The sequence below is a fragment of the Vulpes lagopus genome, chromosome 3, assembly GCF_018345385.1.
Source record: "Vulpes lagopus strain Blue_001 chromosome 3, ASM1834538v1, whole genome shotgun sequence".
NCBI lineage: Eukaryota > Metazoa > Chordata > Mammalia > Carnivora > Canidae > Vulpes > Vulpes lagopus.
Genome location: NC_054826.1, coordinates 2,137,539 through 2,156,036, shown reverse-complemented (window position 1 = coordinate 2,156,036; position 18,498 = coordinate 2,137,539). Strand labels below are relative to the sequence as shown.

At 46.6% G+C, this 18,498-nt stretch overlaps 1 protein-coding gene across 1 annotated transcript; it reads right to left on the bottom strand.

The window, feature by feature from the left end:
- Positions 1 to 14,474: 14,474 nt before the first annotated feature.
- LOC121486455 (E3 ubiquitin-protein ligase RNF167-like) lies at positions 14,475 to 15,525 on the bottom strand. The gene has a single exon (XM_041747344.1). The coding sequence runs from the start codon at positions 15,508 to 15,510 to the stop codon at positions 14,554 to 14,556; it is 957 nt and encodes a 318-aa protein (XP_041603278.1). The 5' UTR covers positions 15,511 to 15,525; the 3' UTR covers positions 14,475 to 14,553.
- Between the last annotated feature and the right edge of the window lie 2,973 nt (positions 15,526 to 18,498).

The window sequence follows — 18,498 nt, the reverse complement described above, 5'->3', positions numbered from 1 at the left end:
TGAGCACCCGGCCGAAGGCTGAGTCCCCTTTAGTATAGTCCAGCTCGTGCAGTTGACATTTCATTGCATTTGTCGCTTGCGAAAAGATAGTTTAGATTCTCTCTGTGGAGGCAAAAGAGATAATAAGTAAGAAGAGGCAGAAATAAAGGAGCACAGAACTTTACATTTCAGCTGACAAGAGGACATCATAGACCCAAAGAACAGGGAACTATTTGGATCATGTGATGTTCAGAACCATCCACAAAGATACCGTTCAGTGTCGATGGTGATTGACATTTGTACTCAATGTGGTGGAATGACTGAGCACTGACTTTTTATTGACTTTCACCAAGGCTCAAAACCACAGATGTGGGACTGAGAAAACAGAAAAAAAATAATAAAATAAGTGGGGGGGAAAAAAATCAAAGACGTAGAAAATTGTCATTAGTACAGCAAGGCAGCACCATTCCATGGTATCAATGTGGTGGGCAACGTTTTTTTTGAGACATAAACCAAAGGCATGTACATAGAAGATACACATGCTCCAGTCAATTAGCAGTCCCTGAAGTCAACCTACCCATACAACTGTGCTCTGATCTTTCATGTGGGGATAGATATGATGATAAAATTGTAGTATCAGAGGAATCAGATACTTTAGAACCTAAAGATCTGTTTGATTTTAAATTTAAATGAATAAAATAAAAATGAAAATTTAGTTGCTGGTCATACTAGCTGGATTGCAAGAGCTCAGTACCCACTGATGGTTCATGGCTTGTGCATTGGGCAGCACAGAATAGAACGTTTCCACATCCCAGAAAGTTCTATGGGACATGACTGAACCAGATGGCATTTGTGCAATGAATCTCACATCTACTCTATTCAGTCTCTCACATGCCACGTGTTTTTCACTCCCAAAATCTCCTTGTCCCACATCTCATCCTGGTCTAATTTTGATGTGTTATCTTTAATCTCTGCCATATTAGTCATAGCATAAAAAAAATTTAGATATAGAAGTGAATTTAATTCCATTTGCTCCAATACTATTATTTCATATGTGAGGAAATTGTAGTAAAATGTATCCATTAATTTAATGAATATTTAATTAGTGTCTATATATCCTAAGCAGTTAGGACAGTCCAAACCCTGACCCTTGTGAAGCTTAAAATCTAATGCAAAGGACAGGCAATTAAAGAAAGAAAGAAAGAAAGAAAGAAAGAAAGAAAGAAAGAAAGAAAGAAAGAAAGAAAGAAAGAAAGAAAAATGCATAAAGCTAGGAGGGAAGATAATACAGGACAAAGGGACAGAAGGAGGGGTTGGGGGCAAAAAGAAGGGGAGTGGAGAGAGTAGCTGTAGCTCCTTCATGGAAGGAAGCCAGAGAGAGCTTCTCCGCAAAGGTGATAATTGAAACAAGATCGAAGTGTGAGAGGACAGCCATGTGAAGGTCCAGGGTAAAAGCGTTCCAAACACAGGAAATTGCAAATGCAAAGTCCACGGATTTGAATAGGCGTGATGTGTCCAAGAATAAACAAGGGAAGAGTTTCTGGAGAAAAGTGAGCAAGGGGAAGTGAACAGAAACAAGGTCTGAAAAGCAGTCAAGGACCAGATCCTCTAGGGCCAGCTGTATCCTCATTACCTATTGCTGCGACACGATTAATCCAAGACTCGGTAGATTGACCCAGCAGTAGTGTTATTCCACAGTTGCTATAGGTCAGAAATCTGGGTGAACCTGGGCTGGATCCTCTGCTTCAGAATCTCTCACGGGCTGCAATTCAGATGTCGGCCAGACTGGGGTCGTCTGAAGCCTCAAGGAGGACGTCTATCAGACCCATTTACACAGGTGTGGCCAACACTCAGTTTCGTGTGGCCTGCAGTTTCTCCGCGGTTCTTGGCCATCAGGCAAGCCCGACGGAAGTCACAGGTCTTTTGTAATCTAAGTATAGAAGTCAGGTCCCGTTACTTTTACCATATTCTGTTTGTCAGAGCAAATGGCCAGGTCTACCCAACACAGGAGGGGAAGAAATTATGTAAGGGTGTGAACAGCAGGAGGCGGGCATCACTGAGGCACATTTTAGAAATTTGCCCAATACAGGTGCTGGGAAGGAACCGTGATAAGGAGTTGGAATTTTATGTTAGGAGTGTTTAGGAGGCACTGGAGAGCTTTCATCGGGACATTGATACAGTCTGACCTGTTCGGGACCGGCTGTCAAACGGAGAAGGGATGTAGCAGGCCAGTCGTGGAACTAGGAGGAAGGTAAGAAGCTGTTGCAACTGCTCAGGGACTATCTAGTGAAACTCCACCAAACTTGAGATCTGCTTTAAAGATAGAGCCTACAGTATTTGCTGAAGGATTGGACAGGGAGAGGGAGAGAAAGAGATAGAGACTCTCTCAAAAAAGCTTGAAACAGATGGACAGGTCCTCACAGAAAAATTTCCATAGAAAATGTTCCAAGAGATGCACCTCATGTTTCCCCGCACTTTCTCCTTTTTTTCTCCCTGCATTTCCTTTAACACTTATCTGATGATCAAAGTCACTTCATAGTGTCAATGCTTAGAAAAATCTAGAGCTTCCGCATTTTTAATATGCTATGAAAGATGTCACAGTTTAAGAGCTATAGAGAAGGTGGGGCACCAGAAATATAGAGGGTCCCTACCTGACGATGATGGTTCAGCTTATGAATTTTTGACTTAAGGATTATGAGAAAGTAATGCATACTCAGTAGAAACCATACTTTGAAGTTTGTGTCTGAATTTTTTCCCAGCAATGACATGTGGTCGATGCTCTCTCATGATGCTGGGCAGTGGGGCAGCTCCCATGATCACAAAGGTCAACAACCGATGCGCTGACAACCATCTGTCCCCATGCAATCATTCTGTTTTTCACTTTCAACATGGTAGTCGATCAATGACAAGAGATAACATTTTCTCATAAAATAGTCTTTGCATTATAGATGATTTTGCCCAACTGTAGGCTCATGGAAGTGTTCTGAACATGCTTAAGGCAGGCTGGGCTAAGTTGTGATGTTTGGTAGGTTAGGTATGTTAATACACTTTAAAAAAATGTTTTTATTTATTTATTTATTCATTCATTCATTCATTCATTCATCCATGAGAGACACAGAGAGAGGCAGAGACCCAGGCAGAGGGAGAAGCAGGCTCCAGGCAGGGAAACCGATGTGGGACTCGATCCCAGGACCCCGGGATCACAACGTGAACCGAAGGCAGATGCTCAACCACTGAGCCCCCAAGTGCCCCTGTTAAGTGCATTTTTGACTTATGATATAGTAAACTTATGACAGGCTTCTGAAGATACTCCATTGTAAGTCAAGGAGCTCTGTAGTTGTCATTATTTAAAATTTTTTTTTAATTTTTATTTATTTATGATAGTCACAGAGAGATAGAGAGAGAGGCAGAGACACAGGCAGAGGGAGAAGCAGGCTCCATGCACCGGGAGCCCTGACGTGGGATTCGATCCCGGATCTCCAGGATCGCGCCCTGGGCCAAAGGCAGGCGCCAAACCGCTGCGCCACCCAGGGATCCCTGTAGTTGTCATTATTTATTACTAAAAATGTGATACTATCTTTCTAAGTTTGTGCCCCAGTTTCTCATATTCACCAGTAGATTTATCCCTCATCATTCCTGTTTTCTTTAAAAACTGGAAATACTTTCATTGTCTTAAGGAAAAAAAGCTAATAACGAGAGAAAATGAATAGTTTTCTCAAGGATGTTAGGAAGCTGGTTATACATTTTTAATGTTTTGATTTCAATAACAAATCGTTGTCCACTATAAATTCACTGATGTCCAGGAGAATCTGGCTTCCAGCACCCAACCTCCCTACAGCTACTGGGAAGAACCCAACAGGTTAAACAGGGTAATGGCCATATTTCACGCGCCTGCCTGACTCACTTGATGTCTTGTCTTAGGCTAACACTGTGTAGCTAAATACCAGACAAACAAAATGTAAACAGTCATAGTCGATACCAAACAATACATTTTTCTTCCCCAGGTGTAATAATTAACCCAGATTACTTCACAACTACAGCAACTGGTACCATCTTTGCCCTCAGCAGAATACGATTTCACTTGGAATTGGCTCACTTTCCCTTCCACTTCTTTTTTCTATCTCTCCCACACACTCCCTGTACACAAGGTCATATCTTGGGGTTTTTGTTCCTCATTGGGAATAGAATCCCCCAAAGACAGTTAAGACCCACAGAAAGAAATACCCCATAGAGCATGAGCGTCTCCCATCACTCATCCTTAATAATGTACCCGTTACCTGTACCCGACAGGTAACCTTGGCAGGTAACTAAAAGCATGACGTCCTCCATTTTATATGCAACGTGTGCACTCATCCAATCTGTGGGGTTTCTAGCAGAAGTGAAATTTAACTCAATAACAAGGGAACACATTTTTCCTGACTTCCACGTTATATCCCTTCAGAAAGAAAAAAAATGTTTAGACTGCTTCTCATGATCATTCCTGATGGTTTCATTTTTCTCAGCGTAGAGAGACAAAGGAAGAGGGAGAGAGAGGGATGGAGGGAGACAGAGCAAGAGAGAAGGGGAAGGAGAAAAACAAGAAGAAGAAAGAGGAGGGGTGGGAGGAGGAGGAGGATATGGAGGATGAAGAGGAGAAGAAGAGGAGGAAGGAAAAGGAGGAGGAGGAGGAGAGGGAGATGGAGAATATGAAAGAACAGGGTTAGAACACCGAAATAGCAAAAGCAACAGTGGCTCCGGATTATTCCCGAAGGGCCCTTGGTGAGCTGTCTCCTCCCCTGACAATTGACCAGCTCGGGAACTCTATCCTCGGATACAGCTATGGACAAACGGAGATTACGGGACATGCCTTAAGCCATATGGTGGGGGGTGGGGAGGGGGGTACCTGAACGATAACACGGGCTTCCTGACGGCCGGATTTCAGTTTCTAAGGCACTCAGACACCTAGAGCCTTTGTGGAGACGACCTCAAAGACGCAGCCTGCACGTCGATGAACGCGGGCTCTTCAAACTCTACACGTCTGCCTTTTCAAACCAGTTCCTTCAAATAATACCTCTTACGCCTTTAATTTTTACTGTCAATATTGATGGTGAGCAACTTGAAGTTTCTTTTTTTTTTGTTTCTTTTAAAGATTTTATTTATTTATTCATGAGAGACACACACAGAGAGAGGCAGAGACACAGGCACAGGGAGAAGCAGGTCCCAGGACCCCGGGGTAACACTCTGGGCTAAAGGCAGGTGCTCAACCACTGAGCCACCCAGGGATCCCTCGAAGCTTCTTTAAGTAACACGCACAATGTCAGGTACGGAGAAGACAGATGAACGTGAGCCCTGGAAGTCCTGTCTGCCAAGCCCCCCCTGCGATTCAGTCCTGTTTTCCAGGCTGCAGCAAGAGCCGCCCCAAAGACCAGGCTCCGCACCCTGGCTTCAGTCTCACTGTTCTCAAATCCGCCCTTCACGGCCGAGTCAGCTCAAATATACAACCTTTCTCCTCCCTGCCTTAAAAACCTTCTCTTCCCATTTCCTATGTTTCCATTTGCTCTTCTGCTACTTTTCCACGTGGACCTGAAAACCTCTCATGTTTCCTCACCTAACCCCACGTCTTCCCACTGCACTAACATTACACAGTCTCTTCCCTTTGCCCATATGCCATTTTATGCAGGATCTTCCTTACAAAAGTCCACTCGTTCTTCAAGACGCAGGCCAAATCTCATCCCTCAAACCGACCTTCCTTCATGAACAAGTGCATGCCTGCCCTGACACTGGGCATATGTCTATTTATCACATTACATTATAAGCAGTGGTTTGTATGTCTATCTTTCCCACCTTATTATAAATCCTTCCCAGGAAAGAATGGACCTTAATTCATGCCCAATGCCTCGACTAACTGCCTAACCTTTGTCAATACCCAATACAATCTTGTAAATAAAATAATGTACCGTGATAATTAATGATAATAATAGCTAATATTTACTGAGAACTCTGGCAACAGTATAGGTACCACTGTAAGCTCTTTTCATAATTTAATTAACCTAATCTTCACATCAAGCTTATGAAGCAGGACCTGTTATTATCCCCATATTTACAGATAAAGAAACTGAAGAGCAAAGTTAAATTGCCCAAGGCCACAAAGCTAGGAAATGAAAAATTTGGGATTTAAACCCAGGCACTCTTAACCACTGGGCACTTTGCTGGCTGTAGATTAGACATCAGCAAACTTTTTCTATTTTCTTTTTGAATATTTTATTTATTTATTCATGAGAGACACAGGCAGAGGGAGAAGCAGGCTTCCCTGCTGGGAGCCCGATGGGGGAGTCACTCCCAGGACCCCAGGGTCACTCCCTGAGCCGAAGGCAGATGCTCAACCACCGAGCTATCTAGGTGCCCCCAGCAAATTTTTTCTTAAAGGATCACATAATAAATAGTCTGGTTTCGTGGGATAGATGTAACTATTCAACTTTGCTGTTACAGCAGAAAAATGGCTGTAGACAAAGTATAAATGAATGAGTGTGGCTGTGTTTCAATAAAACTTTATTTATAAAAATAGACAGTGGCCTGATTCAGCCTGAAACATGTGGTTTACTGACCTTTACTGTAGACTCTGCCCTATGTATCTCAATATTGTTCACTGAAAATATCAAGAGAGCACATTTAAGCACTCAAGTGCTAAAAAGAGCCCCACTGATCAGTCAGAGAAAAGTAAGAGACATCCCCTATCAGCAGAAGAGAAAATAGTTGCAAATGCCAAAGACCTTTCTGGCAATTTCATCTCGGGCTTGGTGTTCGAGTGGCTCAGGAGGGGCCTCCAGAACAACCGTACTGCTCCGCATCCTGTGGCTATATGTCCAGAAGATAAATTAGGACGTATGTCAAGAAAACGTCTTGGTCTGTTTCCTATCCCCTCAGCGACGGCTTCACTCAGAACTACTGCAAGCCTCACCACTGCAATCTCCAGGCCACGCTGGCCGAAGCCCACCCGTCACAAAGGAAAACAAGATAAATGTAAAGACCTATAATCTATCTATACTCTGCAAGTGGAAGGGGAACGGCTGGTGGTGGCATCCCTACCAGATTTTCAGATTCCTGAGGAAAAGGAATCAACCCTGATATGTCCTTATAACCCGGGCATCAAACCCACCAGACAACCAGTACTCTTTGTCCGTGTTAGATGGGGCTGCCTTGTTGCCCGTTGATATGGCCTGGCTCACGCCACGTGGGTTCAACCCTCACAGACTCCGGGCGGCTGCAACCCCTGATATTTTATTCTTATTGCCAAGTGCCTGCCTGTTGTTTGTTAAACTCAATAGGTTTCCTTCAAGCACTACTACTGCATTCAGAGATTTCTGAAGGACCCGCCTGGCTGCCTCTGCATTTGCAGACTGAGCTCCTGAACTGATTGGATCAACTTGCAGCATGCCTCCTCACATTGTCCCAATCTCACATCACCCACCCTGGCCACCCGTCTGTCCTTCACTTCCTTGCTCTTCCAGTTGGACATAACCATTCTCTCTGGACCCTCAGCCTTTTTGCTTGCTTTCCTCATTTGACTTTTGTCTTTTTTCCGGGCTTGGTATTTTAGAATCATTTGGACAGCTGTGCTTTCTCATCTCAACCCAGTTCTTCCCCTTCCTCCGGGATCGCCTGGGGGCATTTGCCATTCCTCAGTTTCGGGCAGGAGCAAAGAACTTGTATTGACCTTTTGCGACCTCTTATCTTGTAGGTGTGGTTCAGTCTCCCACCTCCCAGGGTCCATTCCATCCGCATAGTTTTTTGTCCTTTACAACCTTCTATACGAGTGGAGGACTCTTCAAGGTCTTTTTAAAAAGTTATTATTACTATTCAGATCTTGTTACTTCCTTGTCCAAATTCTATCCAAGAAAAAGTTAGTCAAGTTCACTGAATACTTAAGAAAATCAGTGGCTCTATGTGTGCAATTAAAAATGAAATATCTCATCGCTTACTGTCAGTATTTGCCTATAAGGGCAGGGAAAAGATGATGACATATGTTTATTATTTACTTCTTTTTTTGTGAAGAATATATAAAATGGGTTTAATGATCCATTAAATGCAGACTGTTCAGGGACTTTGCTTATATATTAAGAAACAGCTCTAAGAAGTCCAAATCTTATGTTCACTTACCGGAAGCACAAAAATTAACTCAAAAAGGAGTCTCATTGCTGATTTGATTTTATTTTTTACCTATTTTTTTATTTGTAACATGATCCAAAAGAGATGAGAATATATTTGTTCTCAGTTAATTTTCAAATCACTCCAGGAAATGTCCAATGTTGTGTTTCTTTGTGCATTGTTCAGAGGCTGCTCTGGTGGCTTGAAAGAGACAAAAGACATCCCCTAGTGAACACTGCCATTCCTCCAGGGGAAAGCTCTACCCAGCTAATAGCTATTTTAAGACGTTGAAGACGCATTACCACAGGCTGCAATTACTCTGTGAATTGCAATTTGAATTGAAGTATCATCTCTCAAGGGTGTAATCCCAGGGTCACATTTCTTTTTCCAGGCAAAGTCAACCATCTCTTTGACTATTCCGGACACTGTAAGAAATCTCAGACAAAGTTCCTCTTCATTTTTAAGTAAATAAAATTATCTTTACAAAATAAGCAATTTGGGATTCACAAAACAATAACCTACAGTGATAAAAGGAGCAAATCAGCCACAATTAATCACTAATTATGGTCAAATGTTGAATAAAGATCCCATTTAACCAATGAAGAAGGTCCTTTAAGCATCATATCAATGTGGTAATATAAGAAATCTTATAGAAACCTATGATGTTTAAAACTTCAAACGGGCTTTTACAAACTCATGGTGCCATGTCTTTGTGCAACAATTCTTATTTACTGTATTTCTTCCCCCAAAATTAATGTTCCAAATGCCTTAATGCCTTTTTTCAACCAAGCGGACAGAAGCTCCAGCCTGAAATGCCCTCTCAGCTTTTTGGTCCTTATCCATGGTCTCCATCCCCTTCAAAGGAAAGCACAAAAGACCCTAGCTCTGCGTGTGATCTAACAGCGTTATCTCTAGGGCTCAGAAGGTATGTATATTAAGCACAATCCGTCATCTTGTTTTGATCTTGTTCTCAAGTGAAATAGTAAACTTACAGGTTATCAGAAAAGCATCGCCTCTATTTACATTTCCTTGTTTCTTCTACATCTTCAATTGTGACAGCTTCATCTATTTTGCTAAGAGAAAAAACTAAACACTAGCTCTCAATAATAAATTATCAAAAATTATTACTTTCACAAGTTTGATACAACTGACCTGCATAGAAACATATTTTTACCTGTGTCTTCTGACTGAAGACTTACTCATTTGGATCTTTTCTTGTTCTCTGAGACCCTTGTAACAAAGAGTTTACCTGAATGACACCAAATGACATCTTTTTTTTTTTTTTTTTGGATCCCTGAGCCACCATCTAAGATCAGGTGACCCATCGTCTCTACCTGGATTACCGTACCACCTTCTAATTGGCCTCCCAAAGTCTAGTCTTGTCCTGTCCTTCATGGTAACCCATTCTCTGCACTTCAGTCATCATGAGAACTCCAAACACCCTAAGCAGTTAACTGAGCCCTTCACGTTCTAGCCTCTACTCACACTGGCCACCTCATCAAACCTTCCTCCCTGCTTCACCATCCAAGCCCTAGAAATACTGCAATGCTTTTTGTTCGTAGAACATGTCACACTCTCTTCCCTGTAGGTTTGCAGGCACTGGGCTTCAGTCTGCCTAAACACTACTGCCCGTCCACATTCCTGGGCCAAGCCCTTTTATGCCTTTGAAATCTCAGCATTATTTTCATTTCCTCCCCCAGGCTTTTCTAGACCTTTCTTCCCCATCTAAAGGCCTAAAGGTCTCTACTCTGAGAATTACTCAAGACATATTTTTTCTATCACATTTCACTTATTGGGCTTAATATTCTCTTCTTCCCATAGGATCAGGGCCTTATCTCTCTTGTGCACTGTTATATCACTAGAACACAGGCTAGTACTTACAGAATGAATGACTGGTTGATCAGCTGGTTGAAAGAATGGATGGATGGATGGATGGATGGATAGATTTTTTTTTTAATGTATAGAGTTAGGATGATTACCTGAGAAAGTTAGAGACAGTAGAACTTGTAGTTTGAAAACATTAATGCATCTTTAAAAACATTCCACTGACTTCAATGCACATTGCTTTGGTGTACAACATATTAATTACAAAAAAAAAAGAATGTTTACAGGCTCATTTATATAATCAAGTATTAAAGAAGTGAGTTAAAAATATTTATGTATTCATTTAGGTATATGACAGTGATTGAGCTAGTACTTCACGGTAATTAGATAAAATGTATTGTTTCTTTCCCCCAAGAAACTTAAAGCCGAAGGATGTGCTATATAATGGACTTAAAAAAAAAAAAAAAGTCTTTTTGGAGAAAAAAAATTAAGCCATAATAATTTTACATTTGTCTCTAAAAAACAATTTTATTAATCACTTTTTTAAAGTCTTAAAGAATACTAAAAATGGCTTTGACTGGAAAAAAATAAATTGCCAAACTTAGACTCTAGAGTATTTCTGATTTGTCAAGTGTTCAATCTTATGAATTCTACAAAAAATTACTAAAGTGTATCTACGTGAGGGAAAAGGCAAAATAAACACGGAAGGGGGGAGATTTGAGAACTGGGACCTTGGAGAAATGTTCTGGAAGGGCTGAGAGCAGAATCTCACGTAAAGAAATGCTCTCCTGAGGTGTCCTGAGTAAAATACTCTCCCACGGTCTCTTTGAAGGTCACGAACCCTGGTCACGTCCAATATGGAAACCAGGCGCAGAGGAGGCAGCCCTGCCATTTTGGTGATGGATAGAAGGTGCTTTCCAGTGACTGAGGGAGGCTGAGGCTCCCCAGAATGACTCCAAGGACGGTGAGCCCTGAACAGAGAAGCACGGGGCGCCAGGCTGCCTAGAGGACGCTCAGGAGGGAAAGCAGGTGATTTCAGCAGCGCTTAACAGGCTGTGGCAAGAACGTGGTTGTAGCAAAACCTGCATATATATATTTTATTTTTTACCTATTTTTACCTATTTTACCTAGGGAAGGACTCTAGGAAGTGCTGCGCTCGAGCACCGTCCTGGGTCCAGCCAAGGCCAGCACCCGTGATGGGCAGCCCTGGTGGCAGAGTGACGGGGAGCCCGGGGGCTGTGTGTGCACCGTGGTCTGCCCCACAGCAGGACGCAGGACGAGGGAAAGGGGGGGCCGAGCGGAACCGCGGTCTCAGCCAAGCCTTCCTTTCCTCTCCCCTCTCTTCTCCCGCCGGCCTTCCCCACCGAGCCGCGCTCGCCCAGCACCTGTGCAAACTTCCCGACCGGCTCTGCCTCACCCACAGGTTTGCTGGGGAAGTCGAACAACCTGCTCTTGTGGAAGGAAGCGCAGGGAGGCAGACCGGTCCGTAATTCTGCCACAATCTCTCCTGATGCAAAGGGGTGTTCGTGCCCAGCTTACGACAACAGTAAAATACACCAAGCTGCTTATTGTAGACATGACGTAGCTCATTTAGCTTCCCAGAATACTTAGCCTGGTTTTTGCTGAACTCTTGAGCTTGTAGCCAAACCACGATTGCAATTCAACCGTGATTTCACAAAATGAGACTATGAATAAACGCTTGATTACTTCCCAATTCAGAAGTTGTTCGCGCCATTGACAAACTGATACAGCTCCGACATAAATATTAGTTGATATTTCCATTTACCTTAATGAGCAAAACAGAAAGGGGAAAAGTGTGGATGCATTGACAACTGCCCTCACTCATCAACGACATGAAGGCTTATTTGCCAGATACTAGTCTGCAAACCCTGGAAGATATTTCCTCGATTTTTTGGTGCTATTTGTAACGTAAGGGCTGAAGATGCGACATCACATATTTACGTTTAATCTGCCTCACTAACATTGTCTAATCAACAAAACATCTAATCCCGATTGAGATGAGGGGGGAAGCATTTGCCAATTTCTGTGCTCTAAAAACTCCTGTTGTGACCGATTTTAGGCTCCAGTGTAATGTCACTGACACAGACATCAGAAGACACGCACAGCAGCTCACCACTATGTGACACGTACATTGAGACAGAGCTAACAGACATGAAGAATCTCTACAGCATACGTAAGGCCAAATAATTAGGAAGTGATGAGTTTTGAGTCCATATTAACTTGGTTTTAATATGGTTTATTTCACGGTAAGTTTGTATAATTTAGTTTTTAATAATGCCTGTGTTTGGCAAGAATGTGGCAAGGCTTCCAAAAACTTAGCAACTGGCTCTGCCGACCCAGTATGAGCCATTCCAGCCCACCGGTAATCCTCCCTGGGTCATCCATCCCCTCTTACCACATGTCACAAGCCTCGCACTATGTCACCAGTGTTTGTTTTCTCCTGAATATCAGAGAATTGGGAACGACATCTTCCTTCTCTGTGTTACATGTGCTCGCAGTGCCTGGAACGTCATCGAGGCTCAGTAGACGCTTAGTAGACACGTGGCGAATACATGCGACGCTCAACAGTCGCCGTTACCCGCCTGGAAGCCGGGGAAAGGCTGTTGCAAACACCTCCCAGTCCTTGCTTCTTCCCTTCATCTCATCATCGACTCAGTTGAACAGAGGCCAAGGCCACTCTCTCTGTATTGTTTCCCATGAGGAGGAACTCATACAGATATTTATTAGGCACTTTGTTTGCGGCTCACCTCTAGCACCAACCTCACAGCATCGCAGTAGAACAGAGAGGACCCTCGCACAAAGAAAGCCGTGAAGTTTCCCACAGCTGGTTGCTCTTCGGATCCACTCAGCCTGGGTAAATCTGTACAGGAACTGCTGGGGCGGTCGGCCCAGACCCTCCCTTCCCAGTCCTCAGCGGCTGCGGGCATTGGTAATCCAAGGTTCTCAGGTGACTTTCACTCCAGAAACTGTCCTTGTCTGAACAAAGCCCCCAGCCCAAGATCACTCCTCCCTCCCTGTGTCGGCCTGTAAGAAACGGCTGGTCACCGCAGGGGCATGAGGACCTGCTCTCTTCCTGTCCTCTGGGACACCTCCTTTGGGCCATCCCAGCTCCAGTGCTTTCTGGGGCTCCTGCGGAGATTTCTGGTGAACCAGTCTTTTCCCTCTGCCCAGTTCTGCTTCCTTAACTCTTTGGTCACCTCGGGGTCTGTTTCTTGGGGGCCCCACAGTCCTGTGGCCCTCAATACTGTGTAATGCTCCTCAATGCGGACGTTAATAGAAACCTATGCCAAACAATGCACGTTGTGAAAAATACTGAAATGAAAAACCTGGAGCCTAACATTCATGAATAGAACAGATAATCAATTGCGGTAGAATTTAGGATTGATTTAACAGAACCATCTCAATTCTAAAATCATGATCTTAAATGCATCTTTATGGTAATAAAACTCTATATTAGCTTGAATACTCCATCTTCCTAGAACTCTTAATTCTGTTTTCCAACATAGAAGTCTTTTGGTGTGTTGTAAGAGTTATTTCAAGGCTTGCATGAAAGAGAACACTCTAATCCAAATAATAGTTACACTGAGCGTATTTAATCTTTTGCCTTACCAGTGCATTGTTGGGAAGACTGAGGTGAGTTGAGATCGGGTGTACAAATAATAAGAATTTGCTTAGTTACCATTTACAATCATTAAAAGGCAAAAAATACCTTAATTTCTAAAAAGAAAAGAGGGGTATAGTTAAAGATCCCTCATGAACTCCTTTCTTACACAATTCCACATGGGCAGCTGCATACACAGGAAATAAAACATGGCTAAAAAATCACCATTTCAGGTGGCATGGCTCCTTCTTTTAAAGGGGTTTTTAGTTCTAATGTGTGAAAAGACAAAGCTAAACATCCTTCTCTTAATATCCTACCCCAGTTCGCCATATTCAATGCTAAATGACCGCATGGTGTAAAGCAATTAAATGTTCTATCTACACAGGCACTTAACGCAGAGAAAGAGCAGAGGACAGGTGACCTACGACCTAGTTATTTTTTCTCACGAGCATGTATGCGTTTCAACAGTTTTGCGCTCTCTGGGCACTAAGCGACGACAACGAAACGTTTGGATGAGTGTAAATTGCTCAACTTATATTCACCGTCTCACAAACGGCCAAAGTAAACGCACCAAAATTTTTACAGATAGGAGAAATCGCTTTGAGGCCAAATGGGAAATATTAACGTCCCAAAGTGAATTTAAGACATCCCGAGTGACTTAAAATAATTCCTCTTGGTTTTTTTTTTCATCCTCGACACACATCATAAAAATACAGTCTTTCAAATGGTCTTTGACGGCTGTCACCTATGGTTTTCACACTTAGCCTGGATACTTTTATTTATTTATTTATTTATTTATTCTTCTTCCACAAAAACAATTTTATGAACCCGGCCAGGGAAGACCCCGGTCCCTTTCGGCTCCCACCCCCCCTCGGAAGGATGGGGTCGAGGGAGGGAGAAAGAAACCTGGGGGGTGGGGGGCAATTGTCTCCAACCCGTCCGAGGGGAAGACTGAAGGGGGGGTGCAAGCAGGTCGGGGGGGGGCGGGGGGCTGGAGGGGAGCATCAGACCAGGACGCCAGCAGAAGAGGAAGAGGAGGACGGGGAGGCCGCCGGATCACCTGCGGACCCGGGAGCACCCCCCGGGGCTGGGGCTAGGGAGCCGAAGGAAGCGGGAGGCCGGAGGCTGGAGGCCAGGAGCGGCGTCCGCTCCGTGGCGGGGGGAGCCCTCGGCGCCGCCGCCTCGTCCCCCTCCTGCCCCCGGGCCTCCCGGCCCGGGCCCCCCGCCCCGGGGCTCCGGCGGACAGGCTGCTTGCACACGGGGCAGGTCCTGCGCGCCTGCGTGAGCCAGGGGTCCACGCAGCGGCTGTGGTAGGCGTGAGCGCAGGGCAGCACCCGCAGCCGCTCGCCCACCTCGTAGGCGTCCAGGCAGATGGCGCACACGTCGTCCGGGGCTCCCCGCTGGTGGTCGCGCGTGGGGATCCGCTCCAGCTGCTCGCGGGTCAGCCGGGCGCGCCGGAGCTGCCCCTGGTGCTGCACGAAGCGCACGACCAGCCCCGCGCCCGAGGCCACGACCAGCAGCCCCACGACCCCCGTGAAGGGGATGAGGCAGTAGCCCAGGAGCAGGTTGTCGTCGGGCACCAGCAGCACCTGGGCCCCCTTGTCGTAGACGAACAGGGCCCGCAGGTACTCGGCGCTGCTCTCGCCCACGAACACGGCGGGGATGGCGATCTGCTGCTGCGCCTCCGCGCCGCCCCGCGCCATGCTCAGCAGCGCGTCCGAGTGCACGTTGTGCACCACGGCGGCGCCGAACCCCGCGCGCTGCGCGTTCAGGACCTTCAGGTCGAAGTCGCAGCCGAACCTCCGCAGCAGCGCGATGAACACCGACCCGTTCACGGCGCCCGCGGGCGGCGGGGCCACGGCGCTGCAGGCGTCGGGCGGCCGCGCCTCCACCAGGAAGCCCTCCAGGCCCTCGCGGCTCAGCGCCGCCCCGAACAGCGCCGGGAGGTCGGCGAAGTCCATGCGGCGGCGGTGCGCGGAGGAGGCGCGGACGAGCGCGCGGGCGGGGCCCGGGGCCCCCAGCACGGCGGCCAGCAGCGCGGCCCGCAGCACCCCGAGCGCGGAGGCCGCGGGCGCCATGGCGGCGGGACCCGACCGGGCGGAGGCCCCAGGCCCGCGAGCGCCCTTCACCGAGGACAGGCGGGGGCGCCCCAGCCGCAGAGGCACACGGCAGGGCGCAGGGCTCGAGCGGCCGCGTCCCGCCCAGCCGCGGGCTCCGGGCTTCCCGGAAACGGTTCCCAGCAGGAGAAGCAGCGCCCCGGCCGCCCGGGCTCCGCCGCCGCCGGAACACTTCCGGGCTCCTCTCCGCCCGCGGGTCGCGGGGCGGCGGGCTCCTCGGGTCTCGCGAGACTGTCCTCCACCATCCGTTCACCTGCTGAGACCTCGCCCGGGCTGCGGGCTTTCGGGTCTCGCGAGACTGTCGTCCACCATCCGTCCACCTGCCGAGACCTTGCCAGGGCTGTGGGCTTCCTCTCGGGTCTCGCGAGACTGTCCTCAACCATCCGTCCGGGCTCCTCGGGTCTCACGAGAGTGCTCTCCACGGTCTGTCCACCTGCTGAGACCTCGCCGGGGGTGCGGGGTCCTCAGGTCTCGCAAGACTGTCCTCCACCGTCTATCCATCTGCTGAGACCTCGCCCGGGCTGCGGGCTCCTCGGGTCTCGCGAGACTGTCCACCTGCCGAGACCTTGCCAGGGCTGTGGGCTCCTCGGGTCTCGTGAGACTGTCCACCTGCCGAGACCTTGCCAGGGCTGCGGGCTCCTCGGGTCTCGCGAGACTGTCCACCTGCCGAGACCTTGCCAGGGCTGTGGGCTCCTCGGGTCTCGCGAGACTGTCCTCCACCATCCGTCCACCTGCCGAGAGCCCTCTTAGCTCCGGGCTGTGTGCGGCTCAGTCTGCTCGGAGGCAGCCCGGGGTGTAGCACGTCTTGCAAATTATTGTTTTAATGTAGGTTTTATGGCAGATGGATCCGGTTTACGAGTCCCCGTCAGTATCTACCAGTGTGAGTCCTTTGTTGGCCTACATGCCAAACAAGTGTGCGAAATCCGAGATGATTCACCAATAAATGCCACATGATGATTCAGAAACCAAGGATCATCTGTGTTTGAAAGAATTTAACATTTTAAATCTTTAAAAAAAAAAAAAAAGATTTATTTATTTATGATAGAGAGAGAGAGGCAGAGACACAGGAGGAGGGAGAAGCAGGCTCCATGCCGGGAGCCCGTCGCGGGACCAATCCCGGGACTCCAGGATCTCACCCCGGGCCAAAGGCAAGCGCCAAACCGCCGAGCCACCCAGGGATCCCCGAGAGAATTTAACATTTTAATGATTTTATCCCCATAACTCAATATGATCTTTTAAACCAAGGAGCTTCTATTTCCATTCCAGACCCGGTTTGAATGGAGAGTCTTGTCTCCGTGAAGTCTCACCTCTTTATGAGGACCAGTTTAGGCTAGAAGCTAACCCGCTGGCGGGTTGGATGGTACATTTGTCTAACCTGTGGCGGAGGCCTGGAAATTATGGTGCAGAATTGGGCTCTGTAACCCAGGAAACGACGAGATTATCAAATCGTGGGAAACCAAGCCAGGGTCTTTCTTGCGGGCCCATTTACAACATGAAAAAATATCCGCTGGTTCTTAGACTTTACATTTCCATACACCTGCGGTTTACATTTCCATACTATTCTACAGTTTTCTGTCTTTATGGGTAATACCTAGAAGTCAAAACCTAGATTAGAAAAGGAAATTATACACCACTTTAAATAGAGATGGGCCCGATTTGCCAAGTCAGAAATGGAAAGGTTGTATTCTGAGCTCACTGCCCTCTGGCCTTGGGTGGCCACCTCCTCACGTTACAGGATTATCCTCCCACTTTTGTACACTGGTTCCATTGGCCAAAATATTCTTTCAGACTCGTTTCATCTCCATTTTCCTGTGTTTTCCAATTTGGGAATATAACAGGTTATTATACGCCATTCTTCCCACTTCAGCTTAATCTCGCTAAGGTAAAGCACAGAACAATAGGCTCTAAGTACACCTACAGTTGAAGACCGATGCTAAACCATTCCTTCAGGAATTTTTAAATGGGGTGGAGGAGAGAAGACGGCCCCCACACTGGTCCTCCTGGTGTTAACTGATTGCTGACCGCAGCCTAAAAAGATCAAATGATCGAGAAGATCTCTTCAGTGTGAGTTGTCAGAGAGCTGTGTTGACCCACACACACCCAGGGGGAAGCAGAGGTGATGGTTCCCTTAACCTCAAGCCAAAGGAAGGTGACCTGAGAAATTCAAGCCCTAGAGAAAAGGAGAAGGGAGTGTATTATGTCAAGCTGCATTTCCACACCTGGAGAAGTTTCTCAAAACCCAAACATGGGCCTTCCCATGGGAAGCAGTTCTATCTGAAAGGGCAAAGGGACACCAAAACAGAGGGTGAGCACTAGAATGAACCTAGGGGTCAGGAGGAGTCCCAGGTGGCCAGACCAGGGAAGATGCTGTCTTTATCAGGTGAACAGCAGAAAAGATTCAGAAGAAAATATTGCCAAGAAATACACCAAAGCACTCACTATGTAAGAGAAGGGGTCAGTTTGGGATAATTTGCTACACCAGCAGACACCCATACCACAGTGCTACTGCACCAGCCACTTGGGGTTACTCCCCCTGAGGCCAACCCCAGACAGATCACGAGGAGAAGCTAACTAGAGCAGGAGGGAAGCAAAGACGAGAGAAGCGTGTAATACCCCCCAGACAAACATTCTGAAACTTTCAAGGCTGACTTGGACACAACCTGGAGGAGGAGTCACTGTGTAATGCGTCTGGGGTTTTATATAATATCAGACCACACCAGCCTTATGCAATTGCCATTTTGGACTGAACACTTAAAGTGATGGAAGACAGGGATGGATTCAGGTTTTTTTTTTTTTTTTTTTAGTCTTGGAGTTTATCAATTTGGAAATCTT